The sequence below is a fragment of the Poromitra crassiceps genome (genome assembly GCF_964638095.1).
Source record: "Poromitra crassiceps genome assembly, chromosome: 9".
NCBI classification, from domain to species: domain Eukaryota; kingdom Metazoa; phylum Chordata; class Actinopteri; order Beryciformes; family Melamphaidae; genus Poromitra; species Poromitra crassiceps.
In genome coordinates, this window is record NC_139630.1 from 33,099,469 (window position 1) to 33,124,075 (window position 24,607).

Sequence of the window (24,607 nt, forward strand, 5' to 3'; positions counted from 1 at the left end):
TATGTATGCTGACGACTCAACTCTGTTTTGTGCATCTCCAACATCAACAGAGCTCAGAGAGATTTTGCATGTTGAGTTGGATTCCATCATTAAATGGGTGAAAATTAACAAATTAGTATTGAACATAGCCAAAACCAAATGCATTGTATTTGGTAGCAGGCACGCTCTTGCTAAAGCTACTGCACTTAACTTGTCTATAGATGGTACACCTGTTGAGCAAGTCATGAAAACAAAACTACTGGGAGTTAAATTGGATAACTTACTGTCTTGGTCTGACCAAATTGATAACATTGTCTCTAAGATGGGCAAGGGCATCGCTGTTGCTAGGAAATGTTCACCATATATGTTCCACCCTCTGTTATGGTTGAAGTTGTGCGGTCTCTTGCTCTATCTCATCTGGAGTACTGCCCGGTCATTTGGGCCTAATGCTGCTGAGAAACATCTTAAAAAACTTCAAATTGCACAGAACAGAGCAGCCAGATTAGTGCTTCATTGTTCCTTTCGGGCTAATGTGATGAAAATGCATAAACGACTATCTTGGCTTACTGTGGAGGCCAAGCTAAAATATAGTTTATTGTCATTCATGCAAACTGTCATTTGGGGAAAAAACACCACATTTTCTATGTGAAAAAATAGTACATGCTGGTTTCTGTCATCGGTTTAAGACGCATCAAGTGAGTACTGGTCATTTAGTTGTACCTAGTCCACGTACAAATTTTATGATGAGAACCGTGCTTTACAGAGGTTCTGCTGCCTGGAACATGCTCCCTGTGGACATGAGACAGATCAAAAATAGGTTTTCCTTCAAAAAGTCACTAAAACAAATCTTGAATCCACAATAACCATTTTGTTGTTTTAGATTATTGTTTTTATTGCTTTTTATTGATTGTTTTTATTGCTTGTGATTGTTTTTATTGCTTGTGTTTGTGAGTGTTTTTATTGCTTGTGATTGTTTTTTGCTTGTGTATGTGATTGTTTTTATTGCTTGTGTGGACCCCAGTAAGACTAGCAACCACTTTGTGGAAGCTAATGGGGATCCGAATAAAGAATAAAGAATAAAGAATAGGCTATTCTCCTAAAAAACAAAATGTGGTTTAAAAGAAAAGAGATTGTTGTTAAATATATATTTGTCTTCCCATAAACCCATGAACAAATTAGCATACTTGGGGGCAAATGGTGACCTTGAGCTTGTAAAAAATATTTGTTATCAAACATAAAGTAATTCGATTTTAAAATAAACGTGGTAAGTAGCATAAGCAGTTCCTCAGGAAGAGTGTCTTTGTTAGAGTCAAGGTAGAACTCCATGGCCTCCAATCCACCATCATGTGGAATGTTGGTGTATAAACTCTCCATGTCAAAGGACACTAGAAAGGAGTTGTCATGGCATGGAGATGTCAGCCACAACGCAGGACCACAATGGAAACAAGCCCTTGGGCTCTATTGTGTTTAATTCCTTTTGATCAATATTGTTTCTTGTATCGTCATGCACAAGCATGTATTTATTGAATCAATAAAGATATCAATCAATCAATCAATCAATCAAAAAGCCATAGTTTTTAAGATGTCTCTGGTGTCCATCACATATGAAGGTATGTCTTAACAATGTCTTTGATAAAATAGTCGACAAATTGACTTAGAGGTTCGGACAGTGAATTATTACTAGCTATGATCGGTCGGCCAGGGTTTTCCAACCTTTTATGTATCTTTGGCAATAAATAAAAGACAGGGTTGGATGTTCTATTTTCAAAAAGTCAAATTTACTCTTTGTAATCCATTTGTGCTCCAAGGCAGAGTTTAGAATGTCATCTCTCTGTTCCTTGTATTTCTCCACAGGATTTTGCTCTAACAATTTATAAAAGGTGGGGTTACTTAAAGCAAAACATGGTTTGAAGAGCTGCAACATCACTGTCCTACAAAGAAAAGCTCTAAAGGAACTACATGATAATCCTAAAATCATTATAAAACCAGCCGACAAGGGTGGTGCCGTGGTGATACAAAACACTAAAGAATATCACTGAAGCCCTAAGACAGTTAACCAACACTTCAATGTCTTTTTCCACCAATTTACTAAAATTATTTAGTGTGGGGTTAGGGGCGCCTATAGCTGGGGGCATAAAGGTGGATTTTTTCTTAAATTTGCTCAGAGGGTCTGATGCTCTTCAGGTAGGCCTACATCCGATTCTATGGAAACAATGTTTCAAATGTAGCTTTCTGAAAAATGTGTAGGATTCAACTTTTAATTTAAAAGCATTTACACCACTAGTGGGGACAAAGGAAAGTCCGCGCGTCAATACATTGAATTGAGGGGTTGTCAGGGTATAATCAGAGATATTAATTACCGACTGTAATTGTTCTGGCTCCTTGTCGTCATCCCTCCATATGTGGGATTGGGATTGATGTCTCCTCTGCCCCCTCCTCGTTTTCTTGGGCGGCCACGGCCTCTGCCTCTTCCTCTCCCTAAAAAAGTATCCTCTGCCGAGGAGGACGCGCTTTGCTACTGATCGCTCGACCACTCCTCACTTTAGAAGCCCCCGGCGGGCTCCGGCCTCGTCTTGGTGCGTAAACGTCTCCGCGGTGACGTTTCTGGCGCCACTGCGCCTCCTGTTTCCAGACAGGTGTCCAGTTGTAGACCGTTCCTCTTTTATAATCCTCCGCATCTCGTTCATACGTCTTTATTTTGTAGGCTTTTAGTTCATCTCCAAAGCGTGTCAGGTCTTCTTTGAGTTCCGTATCCATTGCAGTGAATTTGGCAGTAGGCTATCCATGCCATTCTTTAATGTTGTTCTCAATTCTTGTAGGCTAATTCAGTCTTTACTTTCAAAGCCTCTTGCGTAGTTTGTTCAATAATCAGTAAAGTCAGATCTAGCGAGCACTTGTTTAGAATCTGTTCGCACTTCTTTTTAAATTCTGGGTCTTGATTGCCCCAGTGTGGGTTTCTTGTTCATTCTCAGTCCTCTGGGGATTTGTTTGTTGTGCCAGTAGCCTATTCAGACAGTGCGATCCCGTGCCACTTAAGGCAAATTTCTTTTTTCTCCAAATAGCCTATATCAACTTTGATTTCTCATCACAAAGCAAACGACCCAGAGGTGTGACTGTGAATACACCCTCAAAGAGCGGATACTGAGAAATTATATTCCGCGCCTCCTCATCATTGAAGGAGAGGCCTGCTGCTCTAGACTCTCCATTGTAGTCGGTGGCGTGCGGCCCGGGGCAGGTAAACAGCCTGCAATGTTTCCAAAAGTCTATAGGAAAAAGGATTCCCCACGCACAGCCAGTGTGATCAGGTGAGGTGCTGGTCGGTTTGCAGGAACATTATTAGATTAGATTAGATTAGATTTATTAGATTAGATTTATTTCGAACATGGTGAAAACAAAAACAAAGATAAAATAAAATAAATATAGGCAAGAAGTGCCAAACAATCATTGTCAATTGGAATTCCCAGTATACAATATACAGCAAATTCACAATCAATTTACATTTGTTTATCATGCCCGAAAAGGAGTAGGAAGAAGTTAATACTTAAGTCCTACCCCCTGTTTTATATCTATAGGCTTAATATGAAAGTATTATACTGTAATAACATGTTATACTACTGTAATAATATATAAGAGATGTGTGCATACTCACATTATATCCATAATAATATCACACATAGCCTACTATAGAGTTGTGCCTAGTACATTTGTAGCATACCATGTACACATACTTAAACACTTGCTGTATACACGCTCACACACACACACACACACACACACACACACACACACACACACACACAGGTACCCACCCACCCATCGCCCCACCCTCACACGTACTCCCACATACACATTTACAAACATTCACAATTGAATCGTACATAGTTACGTTATAGAATCCATTCTGTATCTATTTAATATCAAGTTTTTAAACCTCGTTTGAATTGATGAAGTGATCTACATAACATCAATTCCTCACTACATTTGTTCCACAGATTAATTCCTTTAACACTGATACAGTGATTTTTTGTATTTGTCCTGACTAGTTGTTTTTTGAACAAACAGGTTCCTCTTAAGTCATGATGACTTTCTCTTATTTGAAACAACTTTTGGATACTGTTAGGAAGTCATTGAAACATAAATTGAAGAAAATAACCACCGCACACTTAAATTGACTTACTGAGATTTATTCAGTGAACAACGCGTTTCGCGGGTATGCGTCATCACATTCACTCATAATGCCATGAGGACCACAGGTGAGTTAAATAGGCTACATCAGGGTCATACAGTAATTGGTCACATGACTAAGTAGAAAAGTGCACTCGGTGGAGTGCAGATCTCCGCCAGGCCCGCGCTGTCCCCCAAGCTGACCCATAGAGCATGTGTGACAAGACATCGCCGGAATGTAATGTGTTAGCGACTGTTCTCATACTGTGGCTTTCACATAAGCTGGTGGACTCAGTGCAAAGTTGCAACATTGTTGCGATTTTCATTTGGTCTGGTTCGCTTTCACACATGCAATTTGTCAAGCGCACAAAACCTTCCGAACAATGTCACGTGTTCGAAACAGTCACTCGTCTATTGGACAGAATAGAGAAGGGAAATGTCTCCTCCCCAGCAGGTTCTTGCCTGGCTGAGGGCTGACTGAACACGAGTGAATCCGCAAAACACAAACCATGAAGCAACAGCACCTGCGATATTGGGATTTCTGATTTTACTTAGGTGTTACTATCAAATAATTATTTAACAAGAATGTGCCCAATATGAGCAGCAGATGAGGCAGCAAGCTGTTGAACATTTCATTCTGCATATGAGAGTAGCCTACGTACCGAAGGAGATAGGCAAGCCGGCCAGCTGTTGAGAAATGTGATGTTGTTATGACGACGTAGATCACAACGCAGCGCGCAGGTACTGTACACGTGTGCACGCCGCAGTGGTTGTTTTGCTTCCTTCTACCGTCTTCTACTCATGATGCACTGCATGAGTGCATGAGATGCACTGGCGCTCTTGTGTTTAGTCCGTGTTGCTTTCACACAACAAACGAACCGCGCCAGGGTTCACTTGGAAGCGAACCGAGACCCACGTTTTCAAGCGGACCAGAGTTTGTTTGTTTGTTCCGCAACAGAGTTGGTTTGCGCTTTCACACCACCCCAAACAAACCGCACTATCCGAGGAAACGAACTCTGGCGCCGTTGAAGCGGACTAAACAGCTTATATGTGAAAGCGACCTGAGATGCTATTATAAATATATTTGTTATTATTATTGGCTGCTTTTATTGTAATGTTTTGTTTATGTATTCATGATGGGTTTATTTTATGTGTTGTCACCCACGTATTTATGTGTTTTAGTGAAGTTTCTTATTGTGACTTTGTGTTAGAATAATTGTTTCGTTTTTTTTATTAGGTGATGCGGTCAAACGATGAAGTGTGGGATTGAGGTTTCTCAAGGGCAGTCTGACTGAGTGTATTCCTGTGAATATGTTTTCATAACACTGGGTCAAATAACCAGTCTTTATTTACAGTATGTATTATATACTGTATTTGGAATTGTTTTTGTTGATTTATGTATTTATTTGTTTCTGATTGATTGTAGATTTATATATTTATTGTTTTTTAGTCATATTATTAGATTGGGGTCATCTGAAGGGCAGTCTGACTGAGTGTATTCCTGTGTCTATGTTTTCATCACACTGGTCCAAATAATCCTTTTTTATTTCTTTCTGTATTATAGTGGCCTTCATCAGGACAAGCTATCCGCTCGATAGCTCGTCCTGATGAAGGCCACTGCGTTGGCCGAAACATGTTGACGCTTTTATACTTTTATTGTTCCAGTATGAACTAGCAGTATTATTAAAGCCTTTTAACTTATTAAGAAGAGTGCCTTGGATTCTGTATTTTTTTGGATTTCTCTGGTGCCACACCCATGCTTCATCCAAAGAGTACCTTCGTTTGACTATTTCCTCACTGTTTTTTGAACGCCTAGCCCTCCTCATCTCTTCTTAGAAATAAGCAGCAATCTGACGTGACCATGCCATAAGGAAGCTAGACACTTTTATTTTCAAAATAAAAGCGCCATGAGTGCCAATGTATTACTGCATGACTCACTAAGGGTTAAAATAGACTTTTGGAAGCCACAACATTACGTTAATTTAAAACAGGTTTCTATGCAAATGTGTTCTTTATTGTATTTGGGGTATTTCGGATGACTGTTGCAATGGTATACTTTAATTGTGAAATTTGTAATGGGAAGTTTCGGTTGTATTCTTTCTGACTTAACCATGAGCAAGGAAGCCAGCCAGACAGAGAACACATAGAACACACAGAAACATTAAATTTGATAGTTCTTCGTTACGTCAGAGTACTGTAGATTACAGTTATGAATGAAATCCTGAAAAATGAACTTTTGATGTGGAAAAGTGTGATTTTTTTTGTGTGTGTGTGTGTGTGATTTCTTTGCATACATTATTAAATAGGTGCATTGAATACCCAGGGATGTGATCTAAAATAGAAAAAAGTCATTTTTCATTTCAGCTCGACTTTAAGCTAGTTATTTGTATCTTGACTAGAGTTCCCAGCTAACTTGCACTTCAAAATACTGTTGTCTTGTTAATGGATGATTATTTCTCTAAGAGCCGTTCTGCCTCAGGAATATTTGTATTTCTAAAACTTCAAACACAAAATGTATTTTATTAATTGATTCAGTATAATGATCAGTGCACACAGGCCTTCCACCAACTGTACTGTATACACATTACAACATTGTTAACATGTACATATCAAATATTGAATGTGATGTAGGCCTTCAGTACATATGTGATATATAGCCTAGCATCGGGAAAGCCTTGGAATCTCTTGGATTGCGCTTATAGTGAGGATTTGAAAACTGTTATGACATTGAGACAGTAAATGTTAAGAAATCCACATAAAGTTGAAGATGATGTTATCTTTCAATAACTTTGGAAAGGCAGCACTTAATCCTGGTCAGAGAAACACACACACTACTGACTTCATCACGTCACTTCTACTTATGTGTGGTTTAAGAAATGTTCCGTATTACTTTATTGGCACATTTTCCCCCATGAACGTAGAGGCTTTGTTCTGCCTTTTGTGATATTCGGTGTTTACATAGTTATAGACAAAAATATTCTGTGCGTCCCTGAAGATCACTGAAAAAAGTCAGAAACCCTGGTGGGGAATGAGTTAAAATGATTTCCTTAAATAACTTTTAAAAAGAAAACAAGAAAAATCTAAATAAGCATACATGATAAAACACCAATGAATCAAATTACACAGTGTCCCTACAATAATAAATCATTACATTACATTACACACCAAATTTTAAAATCTTAACAGGATGCACTCCTAAGTCTCTTTCTCACTTGTGTGCCTAAGGTCACAGATGGTGGAGAGGCACTCATATTCTCATTGGACATTGGTATTATGACTACATCTGAAAAAATAGGGTTATCATGGCCCAGTTTTCCTGAGCTCCCCGGTGTAGCTATTGTTTTTGACCGGTGAAGCCTTGCAATCTCTTGTGGGATTTTGCTGTTTAACTCTGGCTCTGGATCAGGAGGTGGACTGGTGATGGCGCGCCACCTCCTCAGGATCTGCACCAGTGTATCCGTTTTTGCCCCCCAAATTGCCTCATAGCACTTGGGTAAGAAATGACAGAAGATGATGCCATAGCTGGACACTAGAATGGCTGAAGCCTGCCCAGTGGAGCCCTGTTCTGTCTTGATATAGACTGGGATGAAACACACCCACACAAACAGGTACATTAGCATGCTAAAAATGATGTAGCCTGTTTCACTGAACTCCTGAGGAACCTTCCTGCCTTTGAAGGCCAGGAGGAAGCCGACCAAAGCCAGCAGAGCTATGTAGCTCAACATGATACCAAAACCGATGTGTGTAGTACCCTCGTTACACTGTATTCTTCTCTTCATGCTTTGTCGGGATGGAGGGGTGCCATCGATATCAGGAGAATCAAAGATCAGCCAGAGAGTACAGATGATCCCCTGGAGAACAGTTAAGACACTGACAATTACAGGTGGCTTGTAAAGTTTGTTTAGCTGCCTGTGTCTTAGCTGGCCAAAGGGAAGGAAAGCCAGGAATGTACGGTAGGCTTTGACTAGGATGCAGGAAACACACAGGGTAAAGCCCATGGCGTACATGACCTGCCGGGCCCGGCAGAGGTGTACACTGGGTTTGCCGATGAAGCATACTACACTCCCAAAGCTCACCGCTAGACCAGCCATCATCACACAGGACAATCTTACTTCAGCTCTTCTCATGGGTGGAGAATCTCTGTACACCAAAAAGATAATGAGGATCACTAGCAACAGCAAAATGCCAAAGGCTGCAGATGCCACCAGAGAGATGGGATGAGCAGATCTCCACTGTAGGTACGACTCCTGTCTTGACTCGCAGTGAGTCTTATTCTCGAGGGACCAGTTTCCATTGGGACACTCTTGACACTTATCTTGATCTATAGAAAGACAATAAGATATTTTTCATATGATTTGACCATTCCAGTTTATTTTGTCCTGCACCAGGCCACAAAATGAGTAGATGGAAGGGGGGTGGGTGGGGGGGAATCAATAGATTTTTTTTGTCTGTTTTAGCACAGTGCAGATCAATATATGTACTCTAACATGAAACACAAAGAATTATGTAATCATGCATTGTCAAGTAGAAGCCAGCCCAAGGATGTTAAAATTTGAATGTTAACATTACTCCTCATTATTTGTTTCATCTGAGACTGAGGCCTGTTGTACAAATGTGTTTCTTATTTTAAAATGCTCAACCTCTTAGAAAAGAAGACCTTTGAACACATGCCGTTGACGTTAAGTGTACGGTATAGTACAGGTGTGTTGATTCATTTAATCTATTTCTCAACAAAGTGATTTTTGTCTTTGGTTTCAGATTATAATTTTCAGGTACACAGACAGGAAACATTATTTCAGTAAGGGATACCTTTGGCATCTGTAAAGGTCCCCTCCGCACATGGGGTGCAGGTGTAACAGCAGGTCACGTTAACGATCTTCTTCACAGTCCCAGGAGGGCAGGACTCTGAGCATCTAGAGTGAGGAATCTGAGAGAGCAAACCATGGAAATAGAACCAGAAGTTGATGATTCAAGCATCCCGTCTTCCAAAGTTTTAACATTACATTTTTGTCAATCAAGAATGTAAGTTCTGTCAGGACCACTAGTGAAAAATTAACATTATTAGCTATCAGCAATATTTATGTAGGCCTATGGGTCTGTTCTGGGAGCTCCCTGTGCTTACAGTACATGGAAAGCCTAAGGAGCGAGAGCAGCAGCAGCTTCTGGGAGCTTCCTGATGTGTTACATGCAAAGCCTGCGGCAGGAAGAGCAGCAGCAAAGACCCCCCAAATCGACCATACCAGGCAAACCTCCCTATTACTATTGTGTAATAATGCCTTGTTCACAATAGACTGCTTCATTATGTGCCAGTGATGTGATTGTATGCTGTGGACATTTAATACAGTGGGACGGTTGCAAAAAATCAATGATATCACACATCCACATCTTTATGCACTCTTTGTTGTCTTACCGAGTTATTGGCTGTTGAAAGCCAGTTGAGTTCGCTTATATCTACATGAAGTTGTTCTTTCAGGACATTGTATCTCCCCATTTTTTTAAAGCGTCTGTGCTGTTCGTGCTTTTGCCACATTATCAGATCATAACCATCGGCAAAATCACCACAATCGTCAAAAGAATATGTCTGGTTCTCCAGCTCAAAAGAAACTTTCTTCAGTTCTTCAAGAAGCTGCAAGACAAAGGACAAAGTTTGAATTACTGTAAACAAAAATGGCATAATTTACTGAACTTACTGAAATATTATTCATGAATAATAGGAAGAAATAAACAAGAAACAACATTACATCTATTGTCTTTATATTGGTTGTAATGTTGGAAAACTATTTAAAGCCCCATTCAGCAAGTTTTCCAAGTTTTGCTATTGGAGAAACTGCGCCCTCTGGGTGCAATAGTATCGATAAAGATATCGCCGTTCAAAGTCAACAAAACACAGCGCCAGAAAAATGTTGTGACATCGGGTACTCACCACGTGATGAAATAATAATCCATAGTTCCGTGAAACATAATTTTCGTAGCAAATCCGAATCGAGTTACTTCCTTGCTTTCATGAAGACAGCGCTTCCGCTGTACAGCGCATGCGCGCATCCTTATCTTTTTCTTTTTTTTTGCCACGGGACATGGCAGACAACCTGCTTAGTCCCAGGGCTGGCCAATGGAGGGCGGTGTGGGATAAATAAAGTCGAGAGTCTCCCTATTACAAGTCAATCTACCATGTCCTATGACTAAAAAGCTCTTATATTACAGTAAAAAATGTCAAAAATCTTACTGATTGGGGCTTTAAGATGATTCTACTTTTGCATTCATTATAATCCCTTCAAGTCTGATGCCTATACAATGCAAATGAACATGGGAACTATGCTTCAAAAAGTTGAACCTCTTTATTTCTGCTCATATGATTATGTACTGTAAAGTCTTACCCTCCATGGTGGGAAGTTAATCTCTCCAGAACAAGAGGACCCATTACACTGAAGCAGTTTTTTGAGAGCATTAGCTATGGCCCACACAGCCACTCTCTCACTGTAGGCTTCACTTGTGTCCGTAGTTGTCACAAGGTAGTCATCATTGGCCTCTTGGGGATCTTTGTAATTGCATGCATTGGCGGATTTCATTTTACAATACGATGGAGGGTCCTTTGACAAACACTCTGGGCCTGGGGTGCAGTTGAATCTCAGGTTTTTGTACTCTTCAATGAAGTGGTTGTGTCCTCCAGGGGTTGGTCTCAGATTCTTCAAGTAAGCATCAAATGAGTGACTCTTGCGTCCAAGAAAAGTGAAGCCGAAGATGTCCCCCACCGTGTTGATACCTTTCAGATGAGCCAACGGCTGGTTCTTGGCCCAGAGGTCGGCGGAAATCCAGGTTCTGGATGTTTTGGTCTTCATCATCTCCTTGAAAATGTCTCCCACCAGCTCTGGCTTGAGGATGAGCAGCACCACCTGAGCCTTAGGGAAGTTGCGGATCTTGTCGGCGACCTCCTTGATGCGTTGCATGCTGTCCTCATGATCCAAGTTGTGATGCAGCACCTCCTGGTAGGCTAAGCACACATCGGTTTTCTTTGCAGCCACCACGAAGCTCTGAAAAGCTGCTTTTCCATAGTCATCATCCCCATACACAACCCCCACCCAGTTAAAGTTAAAATGCTGCATAAGTTTGGCAAATGCTTTGGTCTGATGCACATCATTGGGGATAGTGCGCAGGAAACTTGGGTACCGCCAGGTATCACTCAGTGCGGGTGAAGACGATGTGCAGCTCACCTGATAATAAAATAAAATAACATAAGCAATAAGAATAAAATATATTATTATACAAACATAAATACAATGTTAAGAAAGTAAAGACAAATGTATAAGAATATGACACATACTTCTTTTTTTTGATCAGTGGGATTGGCAAGTTAAATTAAATGCAACTACTGCAGTAACCAGAACCAAAAAAAACAACATCAGGAAACTAGAAAGCACCATGGATACCTGACCAAACACATTTGACTCTATTTGAAATCATAAATCAGTGCACAGTTTTACTAAACAGTTGACAATGTATTTGTAAAATGTATTTCTTGATCAGAAAGTATCAATCAATGTGTGACTTACTTGAGGGACCATATACACACCTAGCAGCTTGGCCACAGCGATGGACACCTCAGAGTAGCGTGCTCCCAACACAACCTTCACTGGTGGCCTGAAGTCTGTGTAGTTGCACTGAACATTTTGACCATCGACTGCAAGCATGTGAACCACATTCTGCAATGCTTTGGTGGCATCAGAGCATGTATCACACATCAGATATCCAAGACGCACTCCTGGGAGGAAGCCAGCTGCGTTTATTTCCTCGATTGTGTGAATGGCAGCCAGGGATCTCATAAATGGCACCAAATCAAAACTGGAAACAGAAAACCATATCAGTAACTAAGTAGGCCTAACTATGTTTTTTGCATGGCAGCAGTTCTCTTTCGTGTCGAGACTCTCCCCACTAATCAATGTAGTATGGGATTGTCCCTGATCAGAGGCAGCTGACATGGATTATTCTTTAAGACACATCACCTCACCTGTGGTGGGGCCACGCCCTGTTTAGCCCGAGGCTATCCACCTTATTCCTAGCTGCCATGATGCCTATGGGTGCTTCTTCCGGTGTAATAGACGGTTTTAACTTGACCAAAAGAAAACGTCTGTGAGGGTTTTACAGCAGAGCCATTCTGCTCTACAACCGTAAGGGTTAATATGTCACTTTTATAAGTTTAGATTTTTTTTTTGACAAAGTAACCATTTAGATTACTCCTGGGTGCTCAGTTGATCCAATAACGATAAATAACGGCTATTTAGAAATCTGGTTTTCGTTTTCAGCTTTATTTTATCCATTAAATGCCGTTCGGGTGCTGGGATAACGTAATGCATTATGGGTAGTCGGCTACTGTGGCTAATGCTAGCGGCTAGCGTTAGTTACTTTACATGGCAGTAAAACGCCACTGAATGACCAAATTGATTTAACTTTTAACCATTTCGAGTAACACTGTTTCCATACGGAGCCCCAGCATTGGTTAGTTGTTTATAACGTGACCATATTTATAACTTTTATAACGTACTCCGGTTTCCGGTTTATAATTCGGGTCTGCAGCCAAAGAGTATAACAAAGGAAATGGCAAGCTGCAACAATAAGTCACGTTAAACCGGACCTTGTACCCATAATTCTTTTTACAGTGGGGCATTCAAAAATATGGTGGATATAAGTACCATGCAGGTGTGGCCTCTTCGCTTACTTGAGTTCCATGGCAACCAGTTTGACGTGTGTCTTGGCACGACTTGTGTATGTTAGCGTGTGTGTGGTTGACATTGTTTGTCCACTTCGTTTGTGAGAAGGAGAGCTGTTCCCACGTGCTCTTCTCTGGATTGACTGGCAAAAGCGTGGTAGCTTGCGGTATCTGCGTTGGCCATGATCCCTGGCATGACCATTGTTTCTCGTTGGGCTTGGTTCCAGCTAGTCGCTATGCCCTGCGGGGCTGAGTGTGGCTTGCATATTTACATACTTAGTCATGAGTGTTTCTCGGAGGAGAAAGGAAACTATTAACGGACGGGAAAAGCTGCTCTCACTTGTTTCCCGGTACTACTGTAGGTAGCATTGCGTGCAGGGGCGTTTCTATGGGTGGGCCTGGGGTAGGCACAGGCCCACCCACTTCTTGCCCTGGCCCACCCAAAAAATAAAAAAATAAAAATCTTTTTTTTTTTTTTTTTTTAATTGGTTGTTTTCTAGAGGCAAACTTGCTGCTGCCTTGCTAGCTAATGGTTTTGTAGCTTAAAAACGCAGGGCACATCATCTCCAGAGTCTAATGCATGACGACTTCATGACATCTAGGAATTTTGCGCGCTTCCTGCGCAAAATCTCGTCATGCAATTGCCCCACCAATTTTATCCAGGCCCACCCAATTTGATCCGGGCCCACCCATAATTGAATTTCTGCCTACGCCCCTGATTGCTTGTGGGATGTATGGGGTATGATTCATGTCAAACGTATGAGGGGGATTCACGCCACTAAGTGCAGCAGTTTACCCCTGAATCACAATCAATAGATTACATTTTTGTTACTGCCAACACAAACTTGCGTTACGTTGACGAGCCTGACGGGTTGCAGCTTAGGAGCTTCACAAACAGTCCGGTTCATCGCAGCTTAGTGCCTGCTGTCACACACCGCTACAGACAGTGCGATGCCTTTCAGTGCCACTGATGTCGTGTCTACGTGCAGGCAGCAACGAGCTCCCATGGATCAGGCTTTAGGGGCCTCGGTGTCTCCCACCAATTTGGGGTTCACAAGCAAGGCTGCCCCAGCAAGGCCGCCAACATGATGGGTGCCATGCTCGCCAGTATACATGGAGCTATGGGGTGTCCCCGCTCCTGGCTGAGCTAATTAAGGAGCAAGTGGTGGCAACTGGCAGGGCCATGGCCTCCTCTAGGTCACTCCAGATAGTGCGATGTGCTTCAGCGCCACTGATGACGTGTCTGTGTGCAGGCGGCTTACAAGCTTCACAGGCATGCAGCCTGCATGGCTCACCGCGCCTCCGGCATGACACCGGCTTCGCCTCAGTACCTGTTACGGTATGTGCCCATTATCATGGTGAGTCCATGCTAGGGCCCACCCCGCTCCACAGAATTGTAGGTGGGCTTCAATGTTTGTTCCTTGCTGAACCTGAATGGACCAACAGCGTCTTGATGTGGGGAGAAACCATGGTGGCCTCAGTCAGCTTGTACATACTGGAGCGTGACCCCATTGACCTTGCATTCGTTTTTGCCCATTGGGGAACAGCATGGAAATTGTGCTGAGAAAGAACTCCACCAATCAACATCATTATTGGTAAGTACGTAGCAAATATACTTAAAAAAAAAAAAGTGAACTATCCATTTAAGAAGAAAACCGATGGGCCGATCCACCTGTTTTATGGGCCGGGTCAGGTAGAAATGTCAGCCCCCGGCCCGGAAACAATTCCCGTATGCCAGATGGCCAGTCCAGCCCTGCGTTCCCCCTCTCGTTCTCGCCGTTCCCTCTCAACGTTTACTCTGGGAACTCTGTTGCCAGGCGTTCCCCACCATTTCCACCACTGGATCCTATCAGCTAGTTCCATACACTAACTGAAATGGTAGAGCGTTCTGGACGCTGAGCACACCGTGTATCGAGACCCGGCACTCTGAAGCAGCAGCCTCCAGAGCTCTGTCTCTCTAGTGCAGGGGGCCAGGAACTAACATGTAATTTAGCCACCTAAAACAACGCCCACCTAAACAAATCAATATCAGTGTACATAGTACATATACTATTTTGACAATTTTCAGTGCTTTACTTTACAGTCAAACAGCCCTCTCATTCGGCACTACATTTCCTCCCAACCGTAGGACTACCGTGTTCCTCCGCTAAACGCCTGCACAGAGGCGCTGGATTACTCTATATTATATAATATTGTAGTCTATATTATAACGTTACATATCAGCTGGAGGTGGTGAGATTATCATCCTTGCCAGTTATAAAACAGGAAGGCTTAGAAGAGAGACAAAACACTGACTTACTTTAGAGACAACAAGTCACCTGGCCTCTGTGGTCTGGGACGTTTTCCCCAATTTATCCTGGGAATGGTGAAGAAGGTCTGCTGGACACCGGCATTCAAGGCAGCATATTATGGCAGTTCCCCGTCTCTCTCTTTCTCGTTCACTCTCTCGCTGCAAAAGTTCCTCTTCTGTATATTACTCTCTCTGGTTCATAATTGTATCCTCTTGTCACCAAGGTGAATGGCATATCGTCCTCGCTATTAAAATCACTCATATTTCCATTCATGTATTCTATTTGTTGTGTCTTCACTAACAAACCAGGAGTAATAACCCAAAATAACAGCTGATCTGCAGAGTAATCCAGCTCTGTGCAGGCATTTAGCGGAGGAATAAGGTAGTCCTACGGTTGGGAGGAAATGTAGTGCCGAATGAGAGGGCTGTTTGACGGTAAAGTAAAGCATTGAAAATTGTCAAAACAGAGCGTGCATGTACACTGATATTGATTTGTTTAGGTGGGCACGTTTTAGTTCCTGGCCCCCTGTACTAGAGAGACAGAGCTCTGGAGGCTGCTGCTTCAGAGTGCCGGGTCTCGATACACGGTGTGCTCAGCGTCCAGAATGCTTTACCTATTTCACTTAGTGTATGGAACTAGCTGATAGGACCCCACTTCAAACAAACCGAACTATCCCTTTAAATCCACATTATCTGTCCTTGATCTGGAACAATCTCATACTACATATATGTAGAGGGGAGAGATAGTATCTCCACTCACAGAACCTGGGTTACAATGTATCCACCCGATAATCAATATAATTCAATTCTCTATGCATAATTATGCAAAGTTACTGTGCAATACAACACCCTGGCACATGCATAAATAGGCTAATCTGTCATGCAGTAAATTATTTATACTTACTCTGTACATTTGAAGCTTTCAGGTTTTGTCCTTTGTTGAAGACCATCCACGTTACGATGGCTTGGCATCATCAAACCTATGGACGTTTTTTTATTGGACTTTAATACTGTAACTGTAACTCGCAGAAGACAATCTGCATGTGTGTACCATGTTCTACAAATATTTCACCATCCACAAACACAATTATCAAGAAATGTATTTTCATTTCAAATATAAACTGTGACCTTTGTGACTTTCTTCTCTATTTATTTTCAGATTTTTGGCATGTGGTCCACAATCAAACTTGAAGAGATCCACAAATGCGTAAAGACCATTTCGCAAGCATATTTTTGATCCACAAATGTGATATAAATATAATGCAAGATCATTTTACATGCAGTTTTTTCTTCTTTTCGCTCTGAAATGTGTTGTGTATACGATTTTACTGAACACAAGTGAAAAATACGTTTGTGGATGGTTATCTATTCAATCCAATAAAAATTCCTACTGTACCTATCACGACATCTCCGTTTGTCTGAGCACCACAGATTGACTGAGCGAAGTCGCAGCTGCTCACAAGACCCAGGATGCTGCTCAACATCATCAAGGCGAGGCAGAAAGGCGACATCTTCATGTTGAACGCTGCATGCAGACATGAAGCAGACATCATGTGAAGGCCACTTATATAGGGAGTGTGTTTGGCAGCGTGGCAGGTGTCCAACATCGTAGGTGATAAACCAGTTTTAATGCAGAACTTCATAAGACACTGATACTAACTTATCTGGCATCTTCTGCCTGTCAGAGCGCGTGATCCCCTGGGCATTCCCCACCTGTCAACCTACTAGTCTGACAGGTGGTAAACTTCTGCAAGATAATATGATAACACAAATAATGATAAAGGATGAAACTAAGGGCTCTATCATTGCAAAGGTGGTAATTCTGCGTTGGCGCCCGTTTTGCATATTACAAAAAAACATATTACAAAAAACAGCTCAAATCCTGTGTCTCATTAAGGCCAAAAGGTTCAATGGTGTTCAATTGGAATATCCAGAATGCCTCTCGTTTCAAGAGTTGATTGATCAAGTTACCTCCTCTTGGGTTGGGCTGGATTTTTTCTATGCCAATACATTTGAGGGAGCTGAGCTGGCTGCACCATGCTTTTCTTCTTTGTAATGCCTAGCAATGGCATAGTCCATATTGTCATTTCTGATGGCAGCTTTGTGCTCTGCAACTCTCAATTTAAGATGGCGTTTTGTTTGGCCCACATACATGAGGCCACAGGGGCATTTTAACCTAACACATAAACAACATGGGTGGAGAGACAATTAATGAATTCCTTTATTTTATATTTCTTTCCTGAATGTGGATGATTAAATGTTTTGGTGTCCATGTGTATTAGAACAGTGTGCACACTTCCCACATCTAATTGCCATACACCTGTTGGGACAGCCAGTTGGTTTGAGCAGGTTGCTTAAACATAGAACTAACAACAACATCTCTTATATTTCTACTTCTTTTAAAAGAAAACTGAGGTCTGGAGGATGAGATCACAAGGCAATTGCCCCCTCAGTTACAATGGGCATGGCGCTTCTCTATCACTAAAAGGGGGGGAGGGGGGAGTGTCAGGGGATTGAGTGGCTCGTCTCTCCCTAGACCGGAGAGAGATAACAATGAATAAACATATTACAAAAAACACATTACAAAAAACAGCTAAAATCCTGTGTCTCATTAAGGCCAAAAGGTTCAATGGTGTTGGAATATCCAGAATGCCTCTCTTTCAAGAGTTGATTGATCAAGTTTTCCCCTCTTGGGTTGGCCTGGATTTTTTCTATGCCAATAAATTTGAGGGAGCTGGCTGCACCATGGTTTTTTTCAGAATAATCAGTAAAGTCAGATCTAGCGAGCACTTGTTTAGAATCTGTTCCCACTTCTTTTTCAATTCTGGGTCTTGATTGCCTAGTGTGGGTTTCTTGTTCATTCTCAGTCCTCTGGGGATTTGTTTGTTGCGCCAGTATTCAGACCCCGTGCCACTTAAAGGAACACTCCACCCATTTTCAACCAGCTTTGTATCATTAGAACATCAGTAGTATATCAGAAAACTGTAAATGGTTTTGAAGTCTGTCATTTAATTTGACAGTTATTGAGTGTTAAAGTGTGGACCAGTGACATCACTGGTCCACACTAACTCAAATTAATAACTCATTAACTCAAATCAACTCTCAATAACTGTCAAACTATTAATCATTCATCTAGTTTGACAGTTATTGAGAGTTGATTTGAGTTAATGAGTTATTAATTTGAGTTAGTGTGTACCAGTGATGTCACTGGTCCACACTTTAACACTCAATAACTGTCAAATTAAATGACAGACTTCAAAACCGTTTACAGTTTTCTGATATACTACTGATGTTCTAATGATACAAAGCTGGTTGAAAATGGGCAGAGTGTTCCTTTAAGGCGAATTTCTTTTTTCTCCAAATATATCAACTTTGATTTCTCATCATTTAAACTCACTGTCGGTGTTTCCTTCTGGCGATCCTCAAAGAGCGGATACTGAGAAAGTATATTCCGCACCTCCTCATCATTGAAGGAGAGGCACTGTGCCTGCTGCTCTAGACTCTCCATTGTAGTCGGTGGCGTGCGGCCCGGGGCAGGTAAACAGCCTGCAATGTTTCCAAAAGTCTATAGCAAAAAGGATTCCCCACGCAGCCAGTGTGATGTTATGTGTTAAAATGCCCCTGTGGCCTCATGTATGTGGGGCAACAAAACGCCATCTTAAATTGGGAGTTGCAGAGCACAAAGCTGCCATCAGAAATGACAATATGGACTATGCCATTGAGGCATTACAAAGAAAAAAAACATGGTGCAGCCAGCTCCCTCAAATGTATTGGCATAGAAAAAAATCCAGGCCAACCCAAGAGGAGGTAACTTGATCAATCAACTCTTGAAACGAGAGGCATTCTGGATATTCCAATTGAACACCATTGAACCTTTTGGCCTTAATGAGACACAGGATTTGAGCTATTTTTTGTAATATGTTTTTTGTAATATGTTTATTAATTGTTATCTCTCTTCGGTCTAGGGAGAGATGAGCCACTCAATCCCCTGACACTCACCCCTCCCCCCTTTTAGTGATAGAGGGAGAGTTATAGAGTTCTTTATCCTCCTGCAATTGTATTTTGCAGCTTATAGCTAAATGTTCTCATCCTATAACTGTGAATATTGACTTTAGAATGTTTTTTCCTATCATGTTTGTTTGCCTAAATGTTCTTGTACTTTCTGAAATTCATAAAATAGTTTGAAAAACAAAACAAAAATTGCTAATTGTGTAAAATTAACTTTACTATGTAGCCTACTTTGATATATTGTTAAAACTTGGAATTTGTATGTTTAATTCTGAAACGTTTATGGACTTTGTATAAGCCTACTGTGATAATTAGTCATGTGACCAATTACTGTATGACCCTGGTGTATTTAACTCACATGTGGTCCTCATGGCATTACGAGTGAACCTGATGACGCACACCCGCGAAACGCGTTGTTCACTGAATACATCTCAGTAAGTCAATTTAAGTGTGCGGTGGTTATTTTCTTCAATTTATGTTTCATGTTCCTGCAAACCGACCAGCACCTGATCACACTGGCTGTGCATGGGGAATCCTTTTTTCTCCATATAGGCGTGTTTATGCCCAAAAGTATTCACAGGAGTGATCATGTCCATCCCCTTTAAAAGCCACAGCGTCAGGTCTGTGACAGCAGCTTCCTCCTCACTGAGTGGGCAAGCTAACCCTGGGGAGAGCGAGAGAGGGGGAGAGAGAGAGAGGGGGGGGGGGGGGGGGACGAGAGAGGGGAGAGAGGGAGAGAATTGGAGGATGAACCAGTTCGGATTCAATATAGATAAACCATTAGAAACGAATGAAAATTCGTACTGATGGAATGATATTCCATTTGAAGCACACCAAAGGGCAGCTGTGCAGTTACGCAGTGGATATCCCCATGGTGTTATGTCCCAAACCGTGCGCTTACTGTAATTAGAGGTTTCGTTCATATACAGTAGGCTATAACATACACATGTCATTTTTTTTGTTTCTTTAGGGTAGGGATGTGTGAGAATTTAACCCTAGCCTATTTCAATACCCTATATCAGAATTGTCCACTCGGGTTAAGCTATATTGCATGCGTGCAATTGCAGGGAAAGAGGTTACTGTACTGGCTGGCACAACTTTCTCAAAAGTAATCTACTATAGCCTACACCTAACACCACAGACCCGTATGGTCGGGAATTATGTAGCCTGTAATAAAGCCTGGGTGTGCGCGCGAGGTGTTGGAGAGAGAGAGGGACATCCATGGCGTGCGTAATGTATCCAAGCGAGGATTTCCTGCACTGCGCGGAGAATACTGCGTGTGCTCGGAACCTGCCGACGGTATCTTGCAAAAAGTTCAAAATGACACTTGCAGACGATAGAGGAGGAGGAGGTGCGCAAAGGCCAGTATTTTGCATGGACACGCCTGGGCCACGCCTACACCTGTGTCTGCGCTTTAGATCCCACCACAAAACTGGAAGTGGACGATAGCATAAGATGCAGGGAAGATGGCATAAGAGGTGCGCAAACTGCTGCGCAAACGATATCGCCTGTACGACGATAGGGCCCTAAGTGTTTCAGATTGCGGTCTTAGAGGGTTATTGCCGTGTAGTTTGATTTGTTTTGTGAAGGATGTGTCATTGTTGCCTTTGAAACATGAGAATGATGACAGTGTTGTTGTTGTTGTTTTCTTAGTGGCTCTGGGGACCCTGAGGGGTCCCCCTTCTTTTCTTTTTTTACATTTAAATTGATCATTATTAACTTTGAATGATGATGAAAGAGTCCCCCATCACCCCTCCCCCTGGTAACATTTTATCTACATATAGAGGGATTTGGCCCTGTATCCACTGGTAATACATGATACTGTCACGTGGTACTGTTATTTGCCTGATTGCATCTAGTCATGGTCTTTGGTTTCAATGGGGAACTTGAATGACTGACAGACGTCAGAACTTCCCTCCAATTTAATCAGTATCTGGTAGAAATTGTATGCTATAACTAGGTATTGTGACGGAGTTCCCTCACCTCCCTCACAGTATTGTGTTGCTTGTGCATTAACTGTGTTTGTATCTCATAGGAGGATTCACTGGCTTGCAGTGCTTGGCAGCCATTAGTTTCTACACAAGGCAGGAGACAACAATTGGGTCATTTGTTGAAGGCCTAATGCAATCATGCTCACCTGCTAAAAGTTGCTACTGATTGCTGCTTGAAGGGGGGATATAGCATGTTAAAAGGGAGTTATATGACAAGGTTTATGTTAACAATTAATAGTTCCTTCATGATTGGATATAGATATAGGAAATTGTAAATAATATACCGGTAGATATGTGTAAATGTGTTTCCTTATGTGTCTTTGTTGGAGCTCCCCTGTTGATAATAGTTTGTCCCAACTCCCAATTGTTTCAATCAGTGTCAGCACCTGGGAAGAGGGGAAAAGGGTGACTTCTGTGTGGGAAATGTGTGTTGTTGGGTGATGCTGCTGGGGCTGGTAGCACCTGCTGGGGCTGGTAGCACCTGTAATCTCTCAAATAAATGGCCTCACAAAGGCCTTTTAAATGCTTTTATCTGCCTCCTGCCTCCTCACTGAAACTCCAACAAAGGGCCAACTTTACAGGTATCGAGAGGAGATTTACGTTTCAATCGCTGCATTAACTCGATAATGACACAATGGAAATGCACTTAATAACAACAACAAAACAAACAACAAAAGTTCCCATAATGCTTGGTGGCCCATGATGTCAACTCGGGGATTTCAACAGGAAGATCCCTAGTGTGAGAGCAAATGTTTTAAAACACACTCCTGTGGAGAAGGTCAGTCAACAATGGAAAAAAAGGCTTTTCTTGGTTTAAAATTAATTAAATAATTGTCACTCTAAATTCAAGACAAAATCAAGGGAGAAAAACTGGTGCTAAGTACTTTAATAAGAGGAAGAGACAGCATGCATGATGACAACAACCCAGTGGCAATAACAAATATTTGTGAAATACAGGTGCAACTGTTCAGTGAGGGGAGTCAGATCTGTCAGAATGTGTGATGGGTTTGGTTTTTTGTTGATCTTTTATTGATAGTGACTGCTGCTGTATTTACAATGTATCTTTACGATTGTTCATATTTTAGCACGTTCATCTTAACGGTTTACTATTACAGGCCTACTTATTCATTGTCTTTATTTCAAGTATTCTATCCCAGTGGTTCTCAAAGTGGGGTCCGGGGACCCCCCAGCGGTCCTTGAGGGGGTTCCAGGGGATGCCCAAAAGGGGAATCATTTATTTTCACTATATTCCATCCATAAGTCACACAATGACAGAATGTAGGACTATGTTACTTATGGGTTTCATACACTTTCTGTTCTGAAACATCTCAAAGCAAAACATCTTCTCAGATGGGGGACCCTGGGACAAAACCAAGCACCGCACCACGGGGGACAGAGCCTTTGCCATCGCTGCCCCAACCCTCTGGAACTCTCTGCCCCTCAACATCAGAAACTCCGCTCACTCACCTCCTTCAAAACCCAACTCAAATCCCACCTCTTCAAAACAGCCTAAAATATCTGACTTTTACCTGAAACCACCATTCCATCTCTGCAATCTTTTGATTTGTATTTGTTTTGTATCTGTATTTGTTCTTGTTATTTAGTTTGTTTACTGTTTTATGTACTGTTTCTATGTATTGTAAAGCGTCTTTGAGCTCCCCACAAAAGCGCTATATAAACGTATGTATTCTTATTATTATTAAAATCTTATCACATTTGTGTTTATGGCTCCTTGAACCACTGTTCTAACCTGCATGGCAGAGGAATTTCTTAAGTATGCCTATGAAGCCCAAAGTGTGTGAAGCCATGCCGTGTGGACAACAAAGGTAAAATATGTCTAATCTAATCGTTTGTTTATGTGGACTCAATAAAGTTTTTATGTGGACTGATGGGGTTGAAACAATCATGTCACGCAATGCTAGTGAATGCGGGAGCTAAGCAAGTTGGTTGACATTCCTTGCCGCACAACTAAGAAAGTCTTAAGGAAGCCTATTCAATTTAGCGGAAGAGCAATTTAATCCCAGATGACTACACATATATACCGGTATATTATTATATTCATTTCATTTCATTTTATTTGTGTAGGGACAGATATACATACATAGAACATTTAGCAAGAAACGGTCACATATATCACAACATTTATAGCCTAAGCTAATTTGCAATGCCCATCCATCCATACAGTAGATGTTATTAAAAGCAAATATTAAAAGCAAATATAAAATAAACATAAACAAAGATAGAGATGACACATTGGATATAATCAGCATAGAAGATCAAGTTGACACACATACACACAGACGCACGCGCACACACACACACACACACACACACACACACACACACACACACACACACACAGATGCGCACACACACACACACGCACACACACACACACACACACACACAAAAGAGGACACATCACTCGTGAGTACATTGGTAATTGCTCTTCAGAAACAGTTTTAGGTTGGATTTAAAATGATCGATGAGGCACTTTGCAGTTCCCTGCAACAGCACCCCTTAGTAGATATTCTGATTTTGATATTCATCAATCCATATTTATAAATCACACTCAGGTGCTGAAAGTAAGCGGTGCAGACAGACAGACAGACATCATTTAACCAATTTTGACTAAGAAGAAGGAAGACAATCGTGCGAGTGACATCACTGATGACATCACAAATGCCTGATGACATCACAGTCGAGCAATTGTGTGACATTTCCAGTTGGGCACGTGATTCAGTCTTAGGAAATGTTACGAGTAGAAATATACATCTTAAAGGGACAGTTCACCCCATTCCATTAAACGCCATCAGATTCCACGTTTGTCTCGACTCGCTACAATAAGTCAGACAACACCCGCTAGGGTGTTAGCAGCTAGCAGCAGCTAGCAGCTAGCGGGTGTTGTCTGACTTATTGTATAATAGCGAGTCGAGACAAACATGGAATCTCACAGAGTTGAATGGTATTCAATTCTGTTTTCCTGCATCATTCCAATTCAATTCACATCCTCCTGTTTCCTTAGAGCTGGGTTACATACCAATTCCAACTCCATGATTTCAACTGAAATATATATCATTCATTCTTACTGTAATTCACTTCACTTCCAACCCTGGTATGCATCATGTGTTCATTGTGTAGTAACCCTCCTCGATCACATGGGGGCATTAGTGATCTACTGTATGTGGAGTGTGTGGCCTGTTATTGTGGCTGCTCTGCACACAGCTCCCTCTCTGATCAATAGGAAACACAGTGGTGAATGCCCACAGTAGGAATGTTTTCTAATGACTCCACTGCATTGATTCCTCCTGCACATAATATCACCACATCTGACGTCTGCAGCTCCTTCAGGTCAGGCTCTCATGACTGGATTGCTGTGCAGTTTTTTGTCTTTTACCTGTGAAGATGCAGGATGGTGACTGACTACATAGCAGCCTGTATCATTTGCAGAGAAATAAAACCAACACGATCTCA

The 24,607-nt window shown here is 41.7% G+C and overlaps 1 protein-coding gene across 1 annotated transcript; it reads right to left on the bottom strand.

Moving 5' to 3' along the window:
• Window positions 1–7,322: 7,322 nt before the first annotated feature.
• Window positions 7,323–16,655, bottom strand: LOC310782272 (G-protein coupled receptor family C group 6 member A-like; the record flags this gene model as incomplete). Its single annotated transcript, XM_083642949.1, has 7 exons — window positions 16,531–16,655; window positions 16,039–16,114; window positions 11,691–11,979; window positions 10,518–11,351; window positions 9,554–9,769; window positions 8,953–9,070; window positions 7,323–8,464 (listed from the first exon to the last, which is right to left on the bottom strand). Exons 1-7 carry the CDS (start codon window positions 16,649–16,651, stop codon window positions 7,323–7,325), a joined length of 2,796 nt encoding a protein of 931 aa, XP_083499075.1. The 5' UTR covers window positions 16,652–16,655.
• Window positions 16,656–24,607: the final 7,952 nt, after the last annotated feature.